The following is a 23,232-nucleotide window of genomic DNA, read 5'->3' on the forward strand; positions in this document are numbered from 1 at the left end:
CATCATACCTAGATCTGACAGAATGTAATTTTTGGTGACTTCATGACAGTCATTCCTTCTGTCTGTTCATGAGTTTATCGATCGACCAAAATCATTCAAACATTTGATGCATGAAATAGGCCATACTTTGAACTTTGTTTTAAAATGTAGTTCAACATGTCCAAATTTCTGACATAGCAGTCTTCTCATCACAGGTCCTCTGTGTTTAATACTTTATTTCCTTCCCTTAACCCTAAGCTGAGCTTTTTTGGTTTTTGGAATTTTCACAATTTCTTCTAAGTTAACATTTTTGAAATGAAACTGAAAATTTGGTTTCTGGATATTTTGCCCTCCCCTCTCCCCCCCGGATTGTTCAAACAGGCTTTGGATGCTGTAGCCTCCAGTATTCTCTGTCATGTCAACAGGTGTTGTATTACTCTACTCTTACTCTGTTTACAATAATTAGTGGTGCCACCAATGGGAGTGGATCTATGTTCTCCCACCAATCCTAAAATAAGACATCCATATTAGCGGCCCAGTAAGGATGTACCTGAGCAAAGCAATGCAAACACTAACATTCTTACATGTTTATAATGACATTGTTAAAATGATCCGGTATAATATTTACCATTTGTCACCATGTTAGTTTAGTGTGTTAGTATTTGCTAAGTAGCACTAAACACACAGCTGAGGCTGATGGGAATGTCATTAGTTTTGCAAGTATTGGGTAACTGGTCATTTACCCTACAGACAGAACTTACTCAAGGAACCATCTTAAGTCCTATCCTTTTCTCTTTTTACAGTATGCTTCATCTTTGTCAAATCATTCAGAAGTAGGCCTACTGATGTATTTCTTTGGACTGTTAACACTGCTGTTATGCTTTGATATCTCCATACTAAACCACACTCAGTGCAATTTAAAGACTCTTGTTATTGTCTAAAAGACATCCAAATTTAGATTGCTGTTCCCTGCTTTATGAGAACAAATAATGCACAGCGAAAATCCTCAACCAGCGATCTGCCTACATCAAACAGACAGCTAACAATCTTGTCTCCTTTGATTCTGAACATTGCTTGGATCAACAAGTTCATTCATAAAATGAATAGTTGGACATTTTATCATTCACCTTTATGCATACAGTATTGTGGTTCATACTGGATTCCTATCAAAGATCAAAAGCACAACTCTACCGGAGTGCTTTTTGTCAGAACTGAACTGAAGGTTCAACTCTGTACCTTGTTTACTGACAGGGTTTTTCTGGCTCAGTTGAAAATAGTTAACTTACTGCTCAGGGGCGTAGAAGTGGGAAGCGGGTTCATATTTACAGTCTGCAGCTCTGGCCAATAGTTTCTCTTCTGCACAGTCACTTCCTGTTTTTACCAGCTGGTCTGAAGTGCACTCACAAACACACATTGCGTTCAAAATACATGAACTGAGTCTGTCTGATCGTACGCGCTCATGGCAGTAGCCTCTACACCATTCAACAGGAAACCAGAGTTTTCAGAAGTACTAGACCACCAAGACCCAGAAGAATGCGCATATGATCAACACCTGCAAACCAAACTGACAAACAGACACAATTATTATGTATTTATTTACCTGTCATGTGTCTTGCTAAGGCATAGTCTGGCATAGATATCAAGTCAAAAAATGATGCATTTTTGCATCAAATAGCTAAACTTAACTAAAAAGCTGTTTGATGATGTTGGCCCCTCCATTTCCCCTTTCTACAGTAGTACTACTGTGGTTTATACTCCACTTCCATGAGAGTGGTGTCATTGCTCACTGACGGCTGCAAAACTAAGATTGTCACTGGTCTTATGATTAACATTTGGAAATATGAAATGGGAAGGCAAGTTTCAGTTTAATTACAGACATCCATCTCTTAAAAAGTTGAAATAGTAAAGTTCACTGTGGTTAACTATGAATGTCAGGGGTCTATGAACCTTAGTCTGAACTGACTCAAAGAATTTTGTCATTTTTTAATTGTTATTGGCTAACATTCATGAAACAATAACATTGTTAACAAAATATTGTGTTTATTAAAAATGATATGTTCACATATCATGATATGTTTACATATTTACATTTTGGAATTTATAAGCAAATAACATTTATAATTTGTCTTTACTAAAATCTTCTCACTCCTTTTTATGATGGGTTGCATTTTCTTAAATGCACATTAACACAATGTTTATAATGCGCAATTTAACCTCTTTTTATTAATAGAAGAAGAGTCGAGTTAATAAAGAGGGTTGAACTTACTTAAGGGACACAATACCTGGAAATATACTTAACCTCCATCTGACTTACAAGAATTTTGAAAACTAGGAGACACTGCTGGTGTATTTTGGGTCACAGTGCGTGAAGACTTGTGAAACTTGCGATGGTGAAAGGAAACAAAAGTTGAAAGTATCTACTGTGTTTTTATCTTTGCATGCCAAGAATTGTCAATTACTCCTTTTTATAATTTTCTTACTGTGTGAGAAAGAAAAACTGATAAGGCTGTCTTCATGATGATGAACAGGACCTCCTTAAATAATACATCTGTGCTTCTGTGCTTTTACTTTAAGTTAAGTTTTCAAAATTGACTCACTCATTCACTTGTAACCGATTTTTTTACACTGTGATCATTTTACTCACATCTGAATACCTCCCCCAACACAGTCCAAAAGCCCCCAAAGATATTCGGTTTACTATCACATAAAAGCAAGCAATGATTTTGAGTCGTGTGCCTTTCCTACAGGCTATGGATAGAGATGAGTAAAAAAAAAAATCTTATTTAAAAAATAAAACATAAAACCAGCAAACCCCATATTTGGGAAGCTGAAAGCAGGCAAATATTAGACATTTTTGCTTTTAAAAAAGTAGGTAATGACAGAACAGTTATCAAAATAATTTACTGTTATTTTCAGCTCTTCATGAGTTATACTTTCATCCCCAAAAAACCCACAAGGCTACCAACATACAAGTAGGCTATTTAGGAGGGATGGAGGGCGGGAGTTAGAGAGTGAACATTTTTACTTTCACTTCGCGCGAACTAAGGTTTTGGTGGACGGTCCCTTGGAGTGCGCAGGGAGCTCGAGAGGCAGAGCGCAGCCACTTAGTCTGGGTCCAGTGCAACAACATCACTGCTTGAATGACCGCGCACTTGTGCGACTCAGGGAAACACTTCACCTCTTCATTTGAGCCGTACGAGCGCTTCGTCCGTTTGAGACGGATTTATAAACCCTCGGCTCACTTCACGGAGAGACCCGCAGTCTGCAGCCGCCTGAGCGAGACATGACAGCGTAACGTTAGAGCCTCCATCTTCGCTGTTGAGCACCATGAAGAGATGACCGGCTCGTAGAGCTGAAAGGCAAGTGTCTTCGCTAACAGGTTGGCAGGGCTTTCGCTATGATAAATGTACAAGTTTTTGTCAGACAGCAGAATATCACATCTTATAACTGTTTCTGTAGCCTGTGTGCTAGTGTTTTTCCCCCATTGCTAATTTTAAAGATGTTTCTTGTTTATAATGTGCTGAAATAACCATACTGTAGGTGTTCTACAGTGTATTCATATACATTTATATATATAACTGTTAGGCGTAGGCCAGACTTTAGGCTACAAGTTTCCTCTTACCAAAATCAATAGTGTAGAATTGCTTTATGGCAACGTATTGGATATTACACTCAAAATGCAGTGTTTCTGTTTGCACAGTCATATGAATTGAGTTACAGGAAGCGGGAAATCATATTTCCAGACTGTATGAATTTTTTCTAGTGTGTATAATTCAGTCAATTGAAGTTTCTTTTTAGTGTGCCTTCACCTTATTTGACCCCTGAGCACTTCTTTCAGCCAGAACATTCTGTCTGTTAAGGTGGAGCTGTATTAAACCTGTATACCTTAATCTGCATATTAAACTGATAGCAGCACTCCAAAACAATATCAATAATATTGCCTCAGCTTACCATTTTATGTCTTATATTAATATTATTATATGTGCATGAAACCTGCATTATAGAGATGGAGGATGGGATCAGGTGCAAAGAAGGCCCTTTCACTACAGGCTATTGTTTATCAGTCATGGTGTCAGTCACTCATTGATGTCATAGCCGCTCTGCATGTGTTTTCTGATTCCATTAAACACCCTGTAAGTAGACCATTCAGGGTTTTAGGAAGGAAAACCATGTCGAACACAGCACACGTACATGTACTGTAACACTTGTTGAAAGGGGACAAATTAACCCCGGCTCTGTTTCCTCTGTGCGGACGGGTGGCTTGTGTTCCGGTGAGCAGCAGAGGAGCTGACGGTAAATGAGAGGCCGTCATCATGCCCCCGGGGAAGTATGGGATGCAGGAGGAATGGGAGAAGGAGGGGGACCAGGAGATCGTGATGGACTTCCTGCTGCCTACTGGGATCTTCCTCAAATTCCCGGTGTCTCGAAATAACACCATCAGAAGCATCAAAAAAGTGCGTCCCCTCACCTGCTCATTTATTAATCAGTAACTGCTTTTAGAGACCAGAAACATACAACATGTTTTGCAACTGATATTTGATGTATAATATCACCATGCATCTGTTATAAGATAACAAGATTTTTAATAGACTGCAATTAATTGACTGCAGCACAGCGCTGCGGCTCTGATGACCATAGTTGTGAAATGCTGTTGTTATTTACAATATTTACGCAATACGCTTTTAAGCAAATTGGTTGACTTAATATTTCCGTCAGACATTAAACTAATTAAAAGATCACACAATCCGAACAATGCTTGCTCGTGCTTTTGGTTCATCTTGAAGTTTTAATGTAAATGCTATAGAAGGAGCTGCAGCTTTCCTCCTTGGTATACACGGCCAGCTCTCTGCTGAAGCAGATCTGCTGTTAAATGTGAATGTGTCAGTTTCTATGCCAACAGTTCTGCCACTTCAGACTGTTTGATTTAGCTGTGTTAAGTAATGATACTCTTGGAAGCTGTTAAGATGATTAAGAGATTAAATGTCTTTCCAATTGGGATAGCTCACAAGGAATTTTAGAAAAATGTTCAAAAACTTTCAGGGTCATTTTTTGCATAATAGGTTATCATTTTAGCTCATTAAGTTCATTAGAGTAAATAGTTATGACAATGGTTGAGGTGTTTTGAATCAGTGTTTAGTAGGCTTCTACACAACCACTCAAGCACACATTTTATATGCACAGAGAACACACTGTACACTGCACAGGCCTTAAACACTGCGATCTCAACCGCATGGTTTGCTGTTGTCTCAGATGGTTTGGAAAAATGCCAGCAGTGAGGCCCTGTTTGGTGCACTGGGTGATCCCGACGCATACGTCTTCACCTGCATCAACCAGACAGCAGAGAGGGAGGAACTGGAGGAGGAATCCAGGCGTATAAGCGATGTGCGGCCCTTCATGTGTGTTCTGAGGCTGGTGGCGAGGGAGGGCGACCGAGTGGAGAAACTCACCAACACCCAAATCAGCCTGCTAATTGGCAAAGGTCAGCAGGATCCTTCTCTGATAGAGCTGAGAGAGAGTGGCAGTGGGGCCATAGAAGTTTTTGGTAGTTGGTGGTATTGTTGCATAGTTACTAAATATAAGATATCAAAAAGACGGTGAGAGTTTTTGTCATGTACATTTTTCTGAGGCAGAGCTGCTCTCGCCTGGTTCCAGTTCTCTGAATCGCTGTCCACATCTCTAATTTTTTAAACCATGCAAACAGAGTAAATGATTAATATATTGAGTTCAATAATGAAGTGAAATTAAATGGCAATTTCAGATTGAATTGCCATTTCATTTCACTTCACACTATTCTGTCTGACACTGTGTTCATGTTTTCTGTTTGGCACTCACCGATCAGCACTAATTTAACAATTGATATTTCTGTAAATCGACCTATGACAACCTATACAGTGGCACTGATTTTATCAAGTTTTTGCCATTTTCTTGGAAAACCGTTTGCCGCCATTTTTCAGGCTCTAGCACAAGAGGGTAGCAGTCCAATTCTTAATCCTGTATACAAAACTGATTGGCTCAGTTGTTTTTCCAACCAGGGAAACAGCCATTTTCACACCGGCAGCATTATTAGAATGGATGCAAAAAAGATGTGACAGTGATTCCTAAGTCTGGGACTGGACTAGGTTAGAGCTGCTCTGGAGGAAGAAATAAGTTAAATTCTTAATGAAGGAAACCAAATGGACGCTATTTTTCATAGCAGTTAGCAAAGTTAGCAAACCAACACTTGATTGAAAAAGATGGGACATCAATCAAAAGCAGTTATTTCTTTGTTGGCTTTTATTCGTTCATAATCTTTGACCATTGGAAAGTTAAGAGCTAGCTATGAGCTAATGTAAATAACTTAAAAATGGAGCAACTAATGCAAATTCCAACTTTCCAATTACAGTTACATTTTTGACTTAACAGTAGAGTTCTTGACTTTCCATAATATATAAAACGTCTCTCAGGCAGATCCAGTAAATGTTAGTATAAGAAAATATTTCATTTATTTATTTGACGCTTTAATTATGATTTTTCAGGTCTACATGAGTTTGAGGCCCAGAAGAACCACGAGGTGAATGAGTTTCGGTCTAAGATGCGCACGTTTTGCGAAGAGAAGGCCCAGGAGCGGCAGATGTTGCCATGGCACCAGTGGATGGAGTACAGCTTCCCATGTGACCTGGAGCCATGCAGCTCTCCCCCCGTGTGTGGGAGCGTGAAGTCAAAAAGCACCAAGAAGATTTTCATCAACGTCAAGTTTGAGGCTTGCGAAGTGAGTTTATCTCCTGTTTTTATGAGTCATATATATATTTAGTTAAGAGAAATCAAACTATATGGTATGGTGAGGCAGCAGTAGGGAACCCCACAAAGAGCACACCAGCTTTGATTGGAAAAACTGTGTTTCCACCATGTGTAGACAAATTGTGGAGGATGATTTTAAGTAAATGCGAGTACCCTTGGAAATCCCCCTCCCACACCACAAACACCACCTTCAAAACATCACTCAGGAACAGGATCCACTGACAATGAAAGCAACATTTTGCTGTAAAGCTGGCACCTTTATTTGTATTAACTTGTCCGGGGCTCTCACAGGAAAGCTTCATGCTGCAGCAGGACCCCCAGGACCTCCCAGTAGCTCTGATGAAGAGCGCCCTGAAGAAGAAAGCCACTGTCTTTCGCTCAGTGCGACAGGAGCCAGAGGACTACACCTTACAGGTCAACGGGAGGTGGGAGTTCATCTATGGGAAACACCCCATGTGCCAGTTCAAAGTGAGTGACCACAACAGTGTATTTAAGCGGAGCTGTTTTGTGTGGAAGTACAGCTGCCTTTTTCATATTTTATTGTTTTGTTCATATTTAGTTGTTTTACACATGTATTCACACCCTTCATGTCAGCATGATGTAGAGAGGCACCCTTGACAGCATTTAGTCTTTTTGGATGATAGGTCTGTATGAGCTTTGCACATTTTGGACACAATGAAGAGAACACCACAAATTCTGGATTTGGACATTTGGACCTTACTGTGCTTCATTGTTGTGTTTAGGGTTGTTGTCTTTCTGAAAAAGAAATCTTTTCCCAAGACTTGTTCACACTCAAGCTGGTTTTCCAACATGATATGTTTGTATTTTGCTGCATTCATTTTAGCCTCTGCCCTCACAAGCCGTCAGGACCTGCTGCAGAGAAGCATCCCATAACATGACACTTCATAGTTGTGATGACGTCTCATGTTGTGATTATGCCAAACAGCTATTAAAATCATGAGGAAAAAGCTAAATTCTGGTCTCATCAGATCATAAAATCTTCTTTGTTTCGGGGGCCCCCACACGCCTCCAGGCAAAAATGAATCCGGATGTCACTTGAATACTTTCCAACAGTTGCTTTGTTTTTGCAGTAAAGCTGTGAATTGTAAAAGCAACTGGGCAACTTGATGAGCTGCTGTTGACTTCTTGGTGGCTTCCCCCATTAATGGCCTTCTCATATGGATACAACATTTTTGAGAATACAACTGTGCCATATTTTATGTTATCTAACTAACCAAAAAATATTAATTGCATTGGAAATGTCTTCCCCTGGTTGGTATTTTTTGATTGCCTTGCCGTAGATTTATTTGACATCCCCTCTGTCTTCATTAAGTAGTTTTTATGAGAAAAAAAACCCAAAATCACTTGATGATTTGAGTCATAGTTGATGAATAGCTATGCAGTCAATTATGGAATCAAACTGTCAAAACATATGCAGTCAATTAATGTACTTTGTTTTAGATACATTTGTACATTGTCATTTTTCAGAGTCCTTTTCTGTTGATCTGTGTCAAAATGCCTACTTACAAACGATTGAACATGAAAAGGCCCAACAGTAGTGAACACTTATTTTCTCAGGGAATGTAGATCCTTTTTTTTTGTTCTGTGTTGTTTGTCTGCGTTGTGTTTGTGGGTTTGGCCTGTGCAGGTGGTCCATAATAGCTGAAATGACTGTCAGATGCGGAGTGATGGTTTTGGTGGCAGGAGACCCCATTGTTGATTTTGAAACTCCAGCTACCTGCAGGGGTGACTCATATCTGTCTAGCAGCCCTGCAGAAGGGAACTGCATCTATCCACACATAATGAGATTTCGGCTGCATTAACTTACAGCAAATGAACAGCCTCCAGGAGTTAACCAGTGCTTTCAGAACACTGGGAAATGTCTGTGGGTAAACTGACTGATGGCTATAACAGTAAACAAAACATCTCTTCTTCTTCTGTCCCCCTCTCTTGGCAATCCCTTTGTCTTTTTTTCTCCCAGTACATTTTCATGTGTTTGAGAAATGGCCTAAACCCTCATCTGACCATGGTGCACCGCTCCACCATCAGCAAATATCAGGAGGAGCAGGGCAGAATGTGCAGCCAAGTATATAAGAGCCGCTCCTTGTCCAGACCTCCTCCACTGCCCCTGAAGAAGGTAAAAGTCAGTCAACGGCTGTCGTCTTTCATTAACAGAGCTGCCTCTTTCTTCCTCTCTCCTCCATCTCTCTCTCTCCTCATCACAGTTGTTCCTCAACCGGACTGTGCAACACAATGTTGATAATTTACACTTTAGTGTAGTTGAGCTTAGAGCATATACATTGCATTTCCTACTTTGGAACTTTGGCAAAAATGAAAGCTATTAAAGTAAGCTTTCATCTTAAATGATTCACAAAAGAAATCAGAAATATGAGCAATCAAATTACATGTTTTTCAGGCTTTATCAATGTACTTTGGAGAGCTTTTTTGTCAGTTTCTGCCAGTTTCCATGTTTGTTCCCCTTTTTTACTTTCTTTTGAAAGTGTACAGTGTTGAGTTTTTCTTTTGACATGTTGCTAAACAGGAAATTGTAGCAACCATTTGACGACTTTAGACTGAAGTGAATGCTATAAATGCAACTTTAATGTGAATTAAAAATGAATGGTAATTCTCCTGACTCCTTCCTACAGCAAAATACCTCCTCTCTGTGGTCCATCAATGAGCCTTTCTACATTCACCTGCTGCAGGGCAGCCGAGTGAATGCAGACGAAGGAATGAAGGTTGGTGTGGTTTTGTGTGGGTTTCTCTCACTTTGCTGCTCAATGAAGTGTGGCATTCACTTGTTTACCAATATCTCAATTTCAGTTGTAAGAACAGCGGAGTTGATATGTAAATGACAGGGAGGTCACATGGTCCAGACCACACGTTTCCCATAATTCATCAAGGCGGTTGGTTAAAACTTCAAAACAGGAAGTGGGGAGGGCCTATCTGATTTTTACGTCTCATTCTGAGGCCTAGATTCTAAGAAAAAAATACTTAATGCTGTCTCTCACTCTCGCACTTTCAATGCACTTCTTTTTTTGATGCATGCATTTTGTTACTACTCCATACTGCGTTAGTGTCAGTGTTTGTTAAAATTGAGACGTTTCCCTGTAAATGACTGGCAAAAGCATGTAGAGTATAAACCATGTAAAAGTATCCATGTTTCATATCCATTTTGTCCATGTCTGTTTTTTTTTTGGTTTTTTTTGCATAATCAGTTTTCTTTTTCAACCAATCTGACAAACAAGTAAAAGAGTGAGAACACAGATAGGGAACTCTGTTAATGTGTGTCTGTGTTTGTGAGTCAGTTTCATAACTATGTTACTGGTTAGATGGGTTATTAAGGGTGAGCGCACTTCCGGCTGCTGCCTTAGAGCACATCATGACTGATGGCAAATTTGTCCTGTCACTTAATTATCGGTCATGTCTGCAGTTGACAGGCAAATGTTTGAAAACACACCCTGCAGAAGAATAGTCACTCATATATTTTGTAAATATAGATTCAGACTAACTTGATTTGCCAAAAGGCAGGAGCTTAATGGTCGTACAATATTGAATTTTGCCTCTGCATTGCATTTAAAGGCATCGCGACCTGCTTACATTATGAATGTGTAGACCCTTTGACTCATAGCCTGAGTGACACAGGAAACTCTGAATCACCTAGTTAAGTCTCCACAAACAATCTCCCTCACACAAGTGCTAGTCTCCTCAGCTTCCAAATGACATATCATGCCTTCATCTAATCAATACTGTGTATGTGTGTTTCCCCATCCAGCTTGTGGTGCAGGCTGGTCTGTTTCATGGCAGCGAACTGCTCTGTAAGGTGGTGACGAGCTCAGAGGTGACGGTGTGCTCGGAGCCGCTATGGGATCAAAAGCTGGAGTTTGACATAAACGTGGCTGATCTGCCTCGCATGAGCCGCCTGTGCTTTGCCCTCTATGCTGTAATTGAGAAAACCAAGAAACCCCGTGGCACCAAAAAGAAGAATAAGAAAGCGGTGAGTCCATCAGAAGCTCATGCCGTTTTCTGGACTTAGTGTACAACTTGTGAGTGAGCAGGCGAGTGTTTGGGCTGGTGGGTGTGAATTTGTTAGCAAGCACAAACAGATCTGTTTCCTCTCGAGTGTGTAGTGTGCGGCGTCAGTGTGTGCTGTGTGGGTGTGTTTTGCTGCTGCGTCTGGTTGTGCAAGTGTGTTCAGTGGCATGGCTGCGGTTAACATTTCATCCGCTTCAGCTCTTTTATCTGTACATCACCCCAAGGAAGGAAGGAATTGGCAAACATTTTCAAGGAATTCTAATTTCATCTTCACAGTCCCCATTCGTAGTTACAGCATTCACGCCCACTGAGCATTTAACCTTTTAATTTACTTCTCATCTTTAAGGCCTGTACTTGGGAAAGTTTAGAGTTGAGGCCTAAAACCGTGCAAAGCAATTTACTGCTACTGTCATTCTTCTTCAGCGTGGAGACCTAAGAAGCCAAACCCATACTTTTTGTTTTGCTGTGGTACCAGCCCACAGCTGCGGAATCTTTCTATTTTACATGAGACACTGTTTGTACATTATGTAGTTGCAGATATGCAGAATGTACTCTCGACGTACAAGGCTGTGTCATCAGCATAAAATGGATATGTCTGTTCGGAAATAGTATAATTTATATAAATTATAATGGACGAAGAATGGAACCTTGTGGCACCAGCTGTAAAAATATGCATGAAACCAGACCTGAACAAGATGGTCCAGTCCAAAACAATGTTATTTGTTTGTTTGTTGTAAAATGCACTGATCCACAGTATTTAAAACCTTAGCTAGCCAGTTATACATACGAATGTTGATAACATTCACTTGACAGTAATACGAGTATTACATTCAGTACCAAATTGACTAGTGTTTTGTCAGAAAATGGATGTGCAACTATTTTGATCGTGAATAAACGTATAAATGTCTATATGATTGTTGCCGGTGGAATGTAATGTCTAGTATATTTACTCAAGCACTGTACAATTTTTAAATATTATTTGAGTATTTCCATTTTCTTTTCAGTGGCAAAATTATTTAAGTGCCTGGTTACTTTTGCAGATTCAGATTAATTTAATTGCTTTTAATTAAATAAAAGATCTGAGAACTTCTTTCATCATTGATCATTGAAAGTTGAATATCTTTGAATTTTCGGACAAAAGATGCAATTTGAAGATTTCATAGAAAAAATTGTTAATCAAGAAATTAATTGACAGATTAATCAATAATAAAAGATTATTATTAGTTGCAGCCCTAATTATATTTATGAATTTAAAAATTAGTAAGTTAGTCTAGACCTGCTCTATTTGAAAAGTGCAATGAGATAACTTCTGTTATGAATTGGCACTATATAAATAAAATGTAATTAAATTGAATAGAGTAGGCTACTTCATGCCACGATTAACATTAATAATATTCCAAAAATAATAAAACAACATAAAACAACAACAGCAGTAGTACTACACTGAGAGACTGCATAGGAAAGAGCCTCCACACGCCCACTCACTGTACACTGAAAAGTACAGTGAACAACAACAAATTCCCCTTTTTCGCGGCTGTGATCTCAGCCTCTTTTGTTTTGAAGCGTTGCAGCAGTTGTGGGCAACCTGGAAGGTCCGCGCAGGTGGGCTTATTATGAGCATCAAGGCCACTTCTGCTTTCTCAGCCACACTCTCTCTTCTTTTGCCCGGAAGAGAATTCCTGCAGACAGACAAGTTGAACTATTTAGCCTCTTGTTTTATGAATATCTCTTTTTTGCAGGTGCATTCAGCCTGCGTGTGTTTGTTTTGTTTTTAACACCTTGGATGGTCAATATATTTTTTTCTGCTGACCTGCCTTGCTCTTATTTCCCTTTTTGCTGCTTTAAATTCCAACTTTAGCCATAACACTTAAGACCTTATGAATATAATGTCACTGCCATGTACATTTTTACTAGAAGCTGGACTCCTTTGCTTCACATTTTATTATTGAATTTTTTAAATGACAATAAAAGTTACCACAAAATGCTTTAAACTTTTTTATGCCGTAAAAATATTTGTCTTTTCTTAAAGCTACTTGATTTGAATTCTAATGAACTTCTAAAATAGAGCAGATGTCATACAAGAAAGATTTAATAATTCAATACATTTTAGATTAACAGATGAAAATGCTTTATCTTTAAAGAATCCTGTATTCTGGATGCTACTGTTGGCTGCATATTTTTGACAGGAGCTTGTAAAGAGCTGATAGATGTTAAAATTGATCTTGAGGTCTTATTTTATATCCCGCAAATTACTACAGTTGTAGTAGTTGTTTGCATCAAACCTTTATGTAACTTATTGAAAATGAGAGTACTCCCTCTTTTGTCCCTCTTTTGCTTGATTTTACTGCTTGTGGATGGTCTTCAAATTGAATCAACAAACCTAATCATCCCTGTCTCTTCAGGATTGTCCAATAGCCTGGGTGAACACCATGGTGTTCGACTACAAGGACCAACTGAAGACTGGGGAGTTCCTCTTGTCCACATGGCCATCTGTTCCTGGTACCTTCAGCGTTGCATCTTCTCACATCTCATTCTCTTGAAAAACAACTCACTTTTTAACAGCCTCCACAGCACCTGCAGCACTCAGCGATGGCTGAAATAACCAGAGTGACATGTGGTGCCAGCAAAACCCCAAATATTCACACATTTATGCGATTGCTGATGAGATAGCCTTTTTAAGATGAGGAAGTGACTGTTCGTTGGTGTCAACAACATGGCTGTAAATTGGGGCCACATGTTTATTCACTTGAGATGTAACATGGAATGATCTTTCTCTGCAGTTCAGAAGAGCAGTACATTTAGCACTCTTTTTAGAGATATGGGAGTTATTTGATATATACTCATATATGACATTTTCATCACAGATGACAAAGGTGATCTGTTGAACCCGATGGGAACAGTCGAGAAGAACCCCAACGTGGACAGTGCTGCTGGGCTTCTTATTCGCTTCCACAACATTCGGCCACATCCTCTCTATTACCCCCCACTGGACAAGGTAGGCCTACTTATTTCCAAAAGGCTATATTTGAGAACGTACTAAAAATTTCGATTTGTATTACAGTAAGTCACAAAATCCTCATCTGTTTTCAGATAAGTGACATGGAGAGGAATGGTGATGTAGCTATTGCCACTAAAGAGGAGGTGAGACTTTACACATCTGGCACAGTTGAAGTTAACAAAGCAGCAGCTTTTTCTTGACGACTGACACATTTGTATGAATATGTTTTCGGGTCAATTCCTCTTATGTAGTACATGAAACTAAAAGAAATCATGGACAACAAAAACTACACAGAGTTTTTTGAGGACGAGAAGGAGCTCCTGTGGAAGCTCCGTGCAGAGGTCCGCGACCGTTATCCTGAAAGTCTGTCCAAGCTGCTCCTCATCACCAAGTGGAATAAGCGTGAGGACGTAGTTCAGGTATAAATTGAGAGTTCTGTAACATAATTTCCCCACTTTGATCAATTTTGTTTTCTTAATTGTGTTGTCTGTATACAGGTCTGGAACTGTTGGCCAAACACACAAAACACTTAAGGCTGTGTTAATGATATTTTTTATTTTAACAATTATTGTAACAAATATTGATTGAGGGATTGTACCAGAGCCACGTTGCTAGCATGGCTAAAAACAAAATTACAGATGAGGTAAGGTGACAACCTTGAAATTGCTTTTTTTTTTTTTATTGCTTTTTTTACATTGAATCAACAATGGTATAAACCACAGAAAAGCAGCATATCGTCACAATGCTGAAACTGTAACCAGAAAATGTTTTGAAAATCTTGATTATTATTCATTTGTCTACAACGCTGTGTTATGGCCATTGTAGGTTAAAAAAAAAAAATTAAAATGAATCCTGGGGTGGGGGGTAATAGTCTGAGAATAAACTCAGAATTTCCAAAAGTCATACATTTGTGAGACAAAACTCGGAAAACACAAAAATTCACATGTGTTGTGTTATGAAAGGCTCTGTACTCTTAATTAAACAGGGTATGCAGATGTTAATAACAACAGCCGTCACATATAGTAAGTTACTTTCGCCAACCAGTATTTTGAGCCTACTTCCTTCTGTTCAAAAACCAAAAGCATAAAAAATTGGGGAAGAACTGCATTTATAAATGACTAAGATGTGACACATGCTTTCTGGTGGCTTTTCCTCACATCTGTCTAATTGTCTGAAAGCTCCACCTCCTCTCTAATGTCTGCACTGACTCTTGTCTTATATTAGTAATGACTGGAGAAAAGTGTTTTTCTTATAAATTTACAAATTTATACTACTCACCGGTCTGCATAATTCATTTTTTATGTGTGGTCCTAACACGCTTTTGTAATTATTAAAGTAGTTTTAGATTATTCTATTCAGCACTACCAATCAGTAAAGGTACTGAAAATGTTTTTTCAAAGTAAATATACAGTACACTGACACACTTAGATCTCATGAGACATTTAATCATAGTTATTTTCATTTTCATAGAAATGTATTTTTTGATTTTCCTCAGATGGTGAGTTTACTGAGGAACTGGTCGGACCTTCCTGCCATCCATGCCTTGGAGCTCTTAGACTACAGTTTTCCCGACCCAGCGGTCCGTTCTTTCACTATCAGATGCCTCAGGAAGCTCAGGTACACACACATTAATGTATATGTTTTTGCTTATGTAGCATCAGACTTTTTTTAGTTCGAGTTTTACCACTGTTATAATTTATGGAACATTTTCTCTGCATACAGTGATAATGAACTGCTACAGTACTTAATCCAGCTGGTCCAAGTCCTAAAGTACGAGTCCTATCTAGACTGTGACCTCACCACTTTCCTGCTAGAGAGGGCTTTGTCCAACAGGAGGATAGGACACTTTCTGTTTTGGCATCTGAGGTGAGACGCAGTCCAGCTGAAAAAAAACAAGATCATGTGTATTTGCAGCCTTTGGTTTGACTGGCGAGTTTGTGTTTATTGTAGGTCGGAGATTCACGTGGCATCTGTGAGTTTGCGTTTTGGCCTAATTCTGGAGGCCTACTGCAGGGGAAACATCCACCACATCAAGTTTTTAACCAAACAGGTAATCTCACACACCTTAAAGCTCAGAAATGTGTGTTTTGGATGAAATCTCAGCCTCTGCCTTACCTCTCCCACACAGAACGAGGCTCTGGGCAAAATGAAAGCCCTGAGTGACTTTGTCAAGTCGGGCTCCCAGAAGATGACAGTGGACGACTTGAAGCTGTGTATCAGGCAGGAGTCCTACCTGGAGACCCTGTCAGACCTGCTGTCACCACTCAACCCCAGCATCATCCTCGCTGAGATCTGGTTAGTACAGTACAAATTGCATATTTTGACTCCTTCATTGGATTTTCAGGGGTAGTTTTGGTCCCTTTCCGGGTTTACTAAATTACAAAATAACACATTTATGTAGCATACTGACAAATTAACCCTTAGTTGTTACAGAATCTGTAGACATTGTTTTATTTTACACTTATTTTTCTGCTAATGAGGATGTTTTTTTTTAACTTTGTCATGCCTTTGAGCAGGGATTTTTAAATAATATTGGCTCAGCCTATTTGCCCTGCACTGAATTTCCCTATTTCTTACAGTAGCCCACATGGGACAGTAGCCATTGATGCATAACAATTTAACAACTCAAAAAGTAAAATGTCCCCAGGGTGAAAAACTAAAAATGGCACAGTGTTTTGTAAAAACAGACAACTTTCATGTGCATTTTGTCCTCAGTCTGTGAACCTGGCACAGTTATAATGATCATGTGTTTATAATGGGTGTTTTTGCTGTTGCAGTGCAGATAAATGCAGGTTTATGGACTCCAAGATGAAGCCACTCTGGCTGATGTATAAGAACCCCAGTGCTCAAGGAGACATGGTGGGCATCATCTTCAAGAATGGAGATGGTAAGAGACCAGAAAATCCAAATACATGGCCACATGCATTCAGTACATGTTAACATACAATAGCCACACAGTGTCAGGATTTAAGCTGTGGTTAACTTGAAACACGAAACGAACATACTGTATATTAAAATGGACCAGAAAGATAAACATACCCAGCAGGTTTTGAATGGGATGTCCCCTAAATTCAGAAAGAGCAAGGTTAGAAGTCAAACAGTACCAGGGTTAAAGCTAGCATGAAATTAAAACTCAAAAATCACTTGTGACAATGAAATGAAGAGGGGGGATTTTTCACCTTTTTCACTCATCACCTTCAGATCTTCGACAAGATATGTTGACCCTCCAGATGATCCGGCTCATGGAGAATTTATGGAAGAAAGAAGGCCTGGATCTCAGGTACAGTGGGAGCACTTGTTTGCAGCAGCTGTTGATGCTTTTGTACAAGGAGCACCTCTAGACCAACCTAATACTGCTGATTTCACCCCACACTCACAGGATGATCCCATATGGCTGCTTGTCTACTGGGAACAAGATGGGGCTCATTGAGGTAGTGAAGAACTCAGACACCATCGCCAATATCCAGCGTAACAGCAGTAACAGTGCCGCCACGGCTGCCTTTAACAAGGATGCCCTGCTCAACTGGCTCAAATCTAAGAATCCTGAGTGAGTAGGATGAACAACTACGACACATTGGTTACTACTGGAAGCCTTAAAATGTCATCCTCTACTGTGTAGATACTGTATTGATCTCTCTAGAAGAGATGACCCTCTTGTACCCCAGGAACCCAGCACTGGGTCATGATCAGGGTCACACAGTGGCAACATGGTGTAGTAACACAGTAATTTCCCCCAGAGCTCGTGGGGGATCCCCAAGTGCTCCCAGGGCCAGCTGTGTCATAAGCTGTGACCCAGATACATTTGTTATACTTGTCATGTTTTGTAGGATAGTCAAGTGAAGATTGTTTTGTGTGATGCAAAACATTACTGCTCCATAACGTAATGCACAACAGATATTTTAGAGCTAGCCACAGCCACAATTCAATGGTGGAACGAGGAGCTCCATAGACATTATAAACAAAGGAAAGTATTAAACCTGCAAACAAAAATGTCTTTCAGTGCTTGTTATTTCCTGTTAGTATGAAATGGTAAAGTATATTTATTTCTTGTATACACCTACCTCACTATAGTTGGTGGGGGGGTGGGGGGGGTGCATCGCAATATGTGTGAAACTACCAAAATAATGCAACAATTATAACACTTGGAGTATTTTTATATTGTAGGGAATTTCAACACAGTGATGTTGTGAAATGTGTCACATCCGCTGTCTCTGTTTTGAATACTTGACTTTAACGCTTCCCCCATTTAGCAGTTTTAAAAAGTATAGGAAGAATTTATAAATGCTATAACACATTATAATAAATATTTTTCCATCGAAATTGATTATTATCACAATAAATGTCAAATTATTATTTCTTTAAAGTTTAAAGACTTATTGCTCCTGAGTGAAAGTTGAAGAAACCAGCCAGTTAACTGGTTTCTAACTTTGGACAGTTTGTGCAGCGGTGTTTGAGAGAGAGACAGACAGAAAGAGCGAGTGAGCGAGAGGAGGTGCTGCACTAGTATATGCTCCTCAATACAGTTGCTCAATCAAATATGATTTTAAATACGCCTAGTAAAAAAATTTGAAAATCAATATGTGGCCATGTGCCAAATTATAGGCTAATTATGGGAAACACTGCTTTCAGTACCACCCCCCTTCACCCCCAAACAAAGCAGTCTCTCCCGACATTTTAACTAACATAATATCCATGTTAGACAGCAGCAAGGAGTATGTTTTTTTCAAAGAATATAGCCTAGGCCTAACGTTTCTTAATGCCACCGGCTGAAATAAAAAAATTAAGCAAGTAAATCCTGACTTTTGAACAGCTGTTTTTCTGCACATACCCTGTTTAAAAGAACAGTATTCAGAAGTTACAAAACATTACATTAACCCTCACTCTCTCCCGATGAGTCCAAGCAACAGTGACAGTAGCTGCCGGATTTAAATGTTGTTCGCGGTTGAAAGCTTTTTGCTGGTCCCACAGAGTTTACAACAGACAACAATGTTCTTTGCATCTTAGACTGTGACACACTAATGGCAGTAGCTACTTACAGCTGTGGAAAGAACGCCTCTCTCCCTCGTTCTCCATTCTTCCTTTAGTTTTTGGCAGTTATTGAACATTTGTTATATTTATAGTGAAGAAAATTATACCATATACTAATAATATACTTAAAATAGGTGAACATATGAGCATTATATTCAGGAACACACAGGCACAGAGTGTGTAGGTGGTTTCGCTTGACAGTTTTATGCTTTAAGAAAATCTCTCTGGATCTATCTGTGTGTGTTTTGAATTGTTTACTTCAAAGTATTTGTCGTGTGCGGCATTGTTAGAGCTTCAGCAATGTTAAATGAAAGTAGATTTTTATTTGGTGCCAGACAGTCTGAAGGTCTTGTCTATTCTAAAAGCTCCTTGAAGAGGGAGGGAAGAGGGAGAACCATTCAATGTAATGAACAAGCCTTTGTACATCACTTTGGCAAGACAAGTCCAGCTGACTGCACAACAGAACAGAAAGGTAATTAGCTTGAAATGCTGCAGCACCCAAAACGGAGTGGAGAAAATTAGCAAAAGCTTGACACGATGTACCCTGTGCGTGTGTAGACCGTGAAAGGACGTGACGGTTGATCATTAATCGTCCACAGGAAGTGTGTGACTATTTCATATAGCAGTAAAGACATTCTGTGTGTGTGTAGTAGTAGTTATGCGAGTTAAAAGAGAAGTGTAAATGTACTGTAGGAACAAAACCCACTCATGCTTCCTTGTTTCTCTTATCTTTTTTTGGCACCAGGGACAAACTTGATCAAGCAATAGAAGAGTTCACACTGTCCTGTGCTGGCTACTGTGTAGCTACTTACGTCTTGGGCATTGGAGATCGTCACAACGACAACATCATGATCAGGGAAACTGGACAGGTGGGGTTTTCGACTGGGATGTTTTTCTATCACAGGAAATTAGTACAACACTGAAATATACCACAAGGGGGCGATTAGACATAAAGTGGGAAATGGGTGGTACGTTTAACCCAGTGATCAACCTGACTTCACTGTTGCTTTGCTTCATAATGATGTATGTAGTAGAACACTTACCACAGTTGCCAACATCAATGATAAAGTAGTTTTCACTGCTGAATGTTCAAAAAACTAATTATGTGTCCCTTTGAAATGCAATACTGATTGGTATGTCAAGTTATGCAAGTTCCCAGTTAGTGAAAAACTGTAATAATTCAATGAGTTTTTTGTCTTTGACAAGATGGGCTGAAGTCCTTCAGGTCACTTGCCAGTGAATGTATGTTTTAAGAGTAATTTTCACCTTTGCTCCTCAGCTTTTTCACATTGACTTTGGGCATTTCCTGGGCAACTTCAAGAGGAAACTAGGCATCAACAGGGAGCGTGTGCCTTTTATCCTGACCTATGACTTTGTCCATGTGATCCAGCAAGGACGGACAAACAACAGTGAGAAGTTTGAGAGGTACAAGCTTTTTGTTTCATTCTGTTTTCTGATCTGGGATTCTGTTATATACATCTGTTACATATTTTTATAACCGATAATTGATTATTGCATCCATGTTGTCAGGTTCAGGGAGTACTGTGAGCGGGCCTATAAGATCCTGTGTCGTAACGGGATGCTGTTTGTCAACCTCTTTGCTATGATGAAGGCAGCAGGACTGCCAGAGCTCAGCTCCTTCAAAGACATCCAGTATCTAAAGGTATGCAACGATGATGTAGGGCTGCAACTAACGATTATTTTCGTTGTCAATTAATCTGTTGATTATTTTCTTAATTAATCGATTAGTTGTGTAGTCTATAAAGTGTTCAAAGTGTCAGACAGTTGTCAAAAATGTCAATCACTGTTTCCCAAAGCCCAAGAAGACGTCCTCAAATGACTTGTTTTGTTAATAAGGCAATAAGGATATTCAGTTTACTGTAATCGGGGAGTAATGAAAGCAGAAAATATTTACATTTAAGAAGCTGGAATCAGAACATTTTTCTTTAAAAAACAAAAGCCAATTAAAACCAATTAATCCATTATCAAAATAGTTGGCGATTGATTAAATAGTTGACCACGATTATTTGATTAATTGTTGCAGCTCTACAATGATGATGTTAATGCTGATGCACTGCTGCTGCTGCTGATGATGAGGATGATGATAATTTTGACAATGTTTTTGGTTCTTGTTTTCAAAAGGACTCTTTAGCTTTGGGTAAATCAGAGGAAGAGGCACTGAAGAATTTCAAAGTGAAGTTCAACGAAGCTCTGCGGGAGAGCTGGAAGACGAAGGTCAACTGGATGATGCACTCCTTGGCCAAAGATAATAGACCGTGAAAAACACTGCACCAAGGTGACCAGACGATGACGAAAAACGATGGATTTTAACTTATGGAGATATAAATAAATATTTTACTTTATTAATGGCATTCAAAGACACTCAGCAAATGTTTACATCTGACGGGCCTGTCTGTGGTAAATAACTACTAAGTGGAGGCATCCAAAGACAATGATAGAATCATGGAGCATAATTTCAACACAGATATTTTCACAATGAAGGAAGGATCCATCACACTCGTCTTTCTCCCGTGAAACAATGGAATGCCTTTGCCTTGAGGACATGTCAACAAAAATTATAAACAGCAGAGATTTTAAGTTAATTTCACCGACTGCATTACTCAGCAGAGAGAAAACAGCAAACAATGACTTAGACGACGCCATTCAGTGACGGAGTACAATAACAGGGCGGCAGTTTCACCTCAAGTCGTTTGTACGGTTTACAATCCTTGATTGGCTGTGTCATTTCCTCTCATTTCAACTTCCTCTTTGCAATTGTGTTTTTTTTGTTTTTTTTTATTTTATTGTATTTTATTTAATCTGATAACTCTGAAGTACTTTTTAAACTTATATATTTTAAAAAGATGTTGTGTTTTACTGCGATATCACTTATGGATGTGTAATACTGCCTTGAAGTACAGTATGATGCCTTTGGAGTGCCAGTAGACAGGAAGCATTGTAACATTTACAGTTTAATGTAAGATGAGAAAATTATTTTAAATGGGAACTTTATTTTGATAACATCCCTGTATCCCCAAACCGCTACTACGCATTAAAGGAATAGTTTGAAATTTCGGTAAATACGGTTACTTGCTTTTGTGCTGAAATTTAGATGAAAAGGTTGACACCAATCTCAAGTCTGTCTGTTTAATGTGGAGCTGGAGCCAGCAGCCTTCAGCACATGTTGCATGTCATGCCCCTCTCTCTTCCTCCGTTTCATGCCTGACTCTTCACTTTTACTTTGTCCAATAAAGGTGAAAATATGCCCCAACACTGACGTTTATATAAGTTGCAGTTTTCTGTCAAACTATTAGCAGACACCCCTTCCTTTTTCCAGTCTTTAAGCTAAGCTAATTGTCTCCTGGTTGTAGCTTCACATTTAATGGACAGATATAAGAGTGGTATCACTTTTCTTGTCTAACCCTCAGCACAAAAGTGAATAGGAGTACTTCCTAAAATGTTAAAGATATTATATAGATACTTGGTCAAAGGATGTGACAAAATATTGAATACATGAGGCATTACGACGAATTTGTGGACTCATATAAGCCATAGGCTTGTGGTTGTGTTTCTCAAAACGTGGTACTGTACATGTTTGCCATTTGTGTACCATCTCAGATGATGCAGTACCTGTGTGTGTGTGTGTGCGTGTGTGCGCACGCGTGTGTGCGCGCGCCTGTGTTATTTTGTGATATTTAAGTTATGCACTGTGATTTCTAACTAATGTGCCAGGTGCCATGAAAGAGATTCCATACTTGCAGTGTCAAACACCTCTATGACACATCTAAGGCTGTACAAAATGGTGTTTGTCTGTTTAAGGGAGCCCGTATGATTTAACTTTATGGTGCATTCAGGTTACTCTAGATGCTGTATACTGTATCTTGCGGTCAGTCCTGCAAGGATGACGTTGTGCTTTAGCCTTTTCATTTTGCATAGCAGTTTAAATTATATGTACCGTTTGTATGAGTCTTAGTTTTACAGAAGATCCAGTGTAGCTGTAGATTACACAGCAAGAAGATTTAAAAGCTACTGAAATATTTACTGTGGAACAGACTTTAAATACATGTCGTCAATGTCCCTCATATGGGCTCAGCTAAACACTGCTGCTTTAAGCCAAAGAGAGGTGACAGTATTGAGTTTATGTGCTACTTTTGCAAATTGTAAAATGTACTGCTGCCTTCTGAATTGATTGTAAATTCATGAATTATGTCTAATGGTACAATCCTTTTAAGGCTCAGGCCTTATTTTCATGTGTGCAGCTAAAATAGATAAATCATCCTGTCAACAAAGGTCTGACATAGACCTGTCCTGTATCTGCATCTTGTTTTTACATTTGCTTCATTTGCTGTTGGGAGGGAAACATACACTTAATAAACAGTTTGCTTCACAGAGCGCACTGAGGCTTCCTGGGAACC

General features: G+C 39.2%; 1 protein-coding gene across 1 annotated transcript; it reads left to right on the top strand.

Moving 5' to 3' along the window:
• Nucleotides 1-3,027: 3,027 nt before the first annotated feature.
• pik3cd (phosphatidylinositol-4,5-bisphosphate 3-kinase, catalytic subunit delta) lies at nucleotides 3,028-23,230 on the top strand. The gene is made up of 23 exons (XM_038722805.1): nucleotides 3,028-3,338; nucleotides 4,259-4,433; nucleotides 5,230-5,458; nucleotides 6,495-6,727; nucleotides 7,048-7,224; nucleotides 8,738-8,893; nucleotides 9,405-9,494; nucleotides 10,532-10,753; nucleotides 13,194-13,290; nucleotides 13,656-13,786; nucleotides 13,882-13,932; nucleotides 14,041-14,208; nucleotides 15,285-15,406; nucleotides 15,512-15,655; nucleotides 15,740-15,839; nucleotides 15,918-16,084; nucleotides 16,567-16,676; nucleotides 16,991-17,069; nucleotides 17,169-17,336; nucleotides 19,563-19,686; nucleotides 20,097-20,242; nucleotides 20,348-20,480; nucleotides 20,960-23,230. The coding sequence occupies exons 2-23, from the start codon at nucleotides 4,293-4,295 to the stop codon at nucleotides 21,095-21,097; spliced, it is 3,126 nt and encodes a 1,041-aa protein (XP_038578733.1). The 5' UTR covers nucleotides 3,028-3,338; nucleotides 4,259-4,292; the 3' UTR covers nucleotides 21,098-23,230.
• Nucleotides 23,231-23,232: the final 2 nt, after the last annotated feature.

The sequence above is a fragment of the Micropterus salmoides genome, unplaced genomic scaffold (assembly GCF_014851395.1).
Source record: "Micropterus salmoides isolate LMB-PRFRI ecotype aquatic unplaced genomic scaffold, ASM1485139v1 Ms_hic_scaffold_16, whole genome shotgun sequence".
In the NCBI taxonomy this organism is placed as follows: domain Eukaryota; kingdom Metazoa; phylum Chordata; class Actinopteri; order Centrarchiformes; family Centrarchidae; genus Micropterus; species Micropterus salmoides.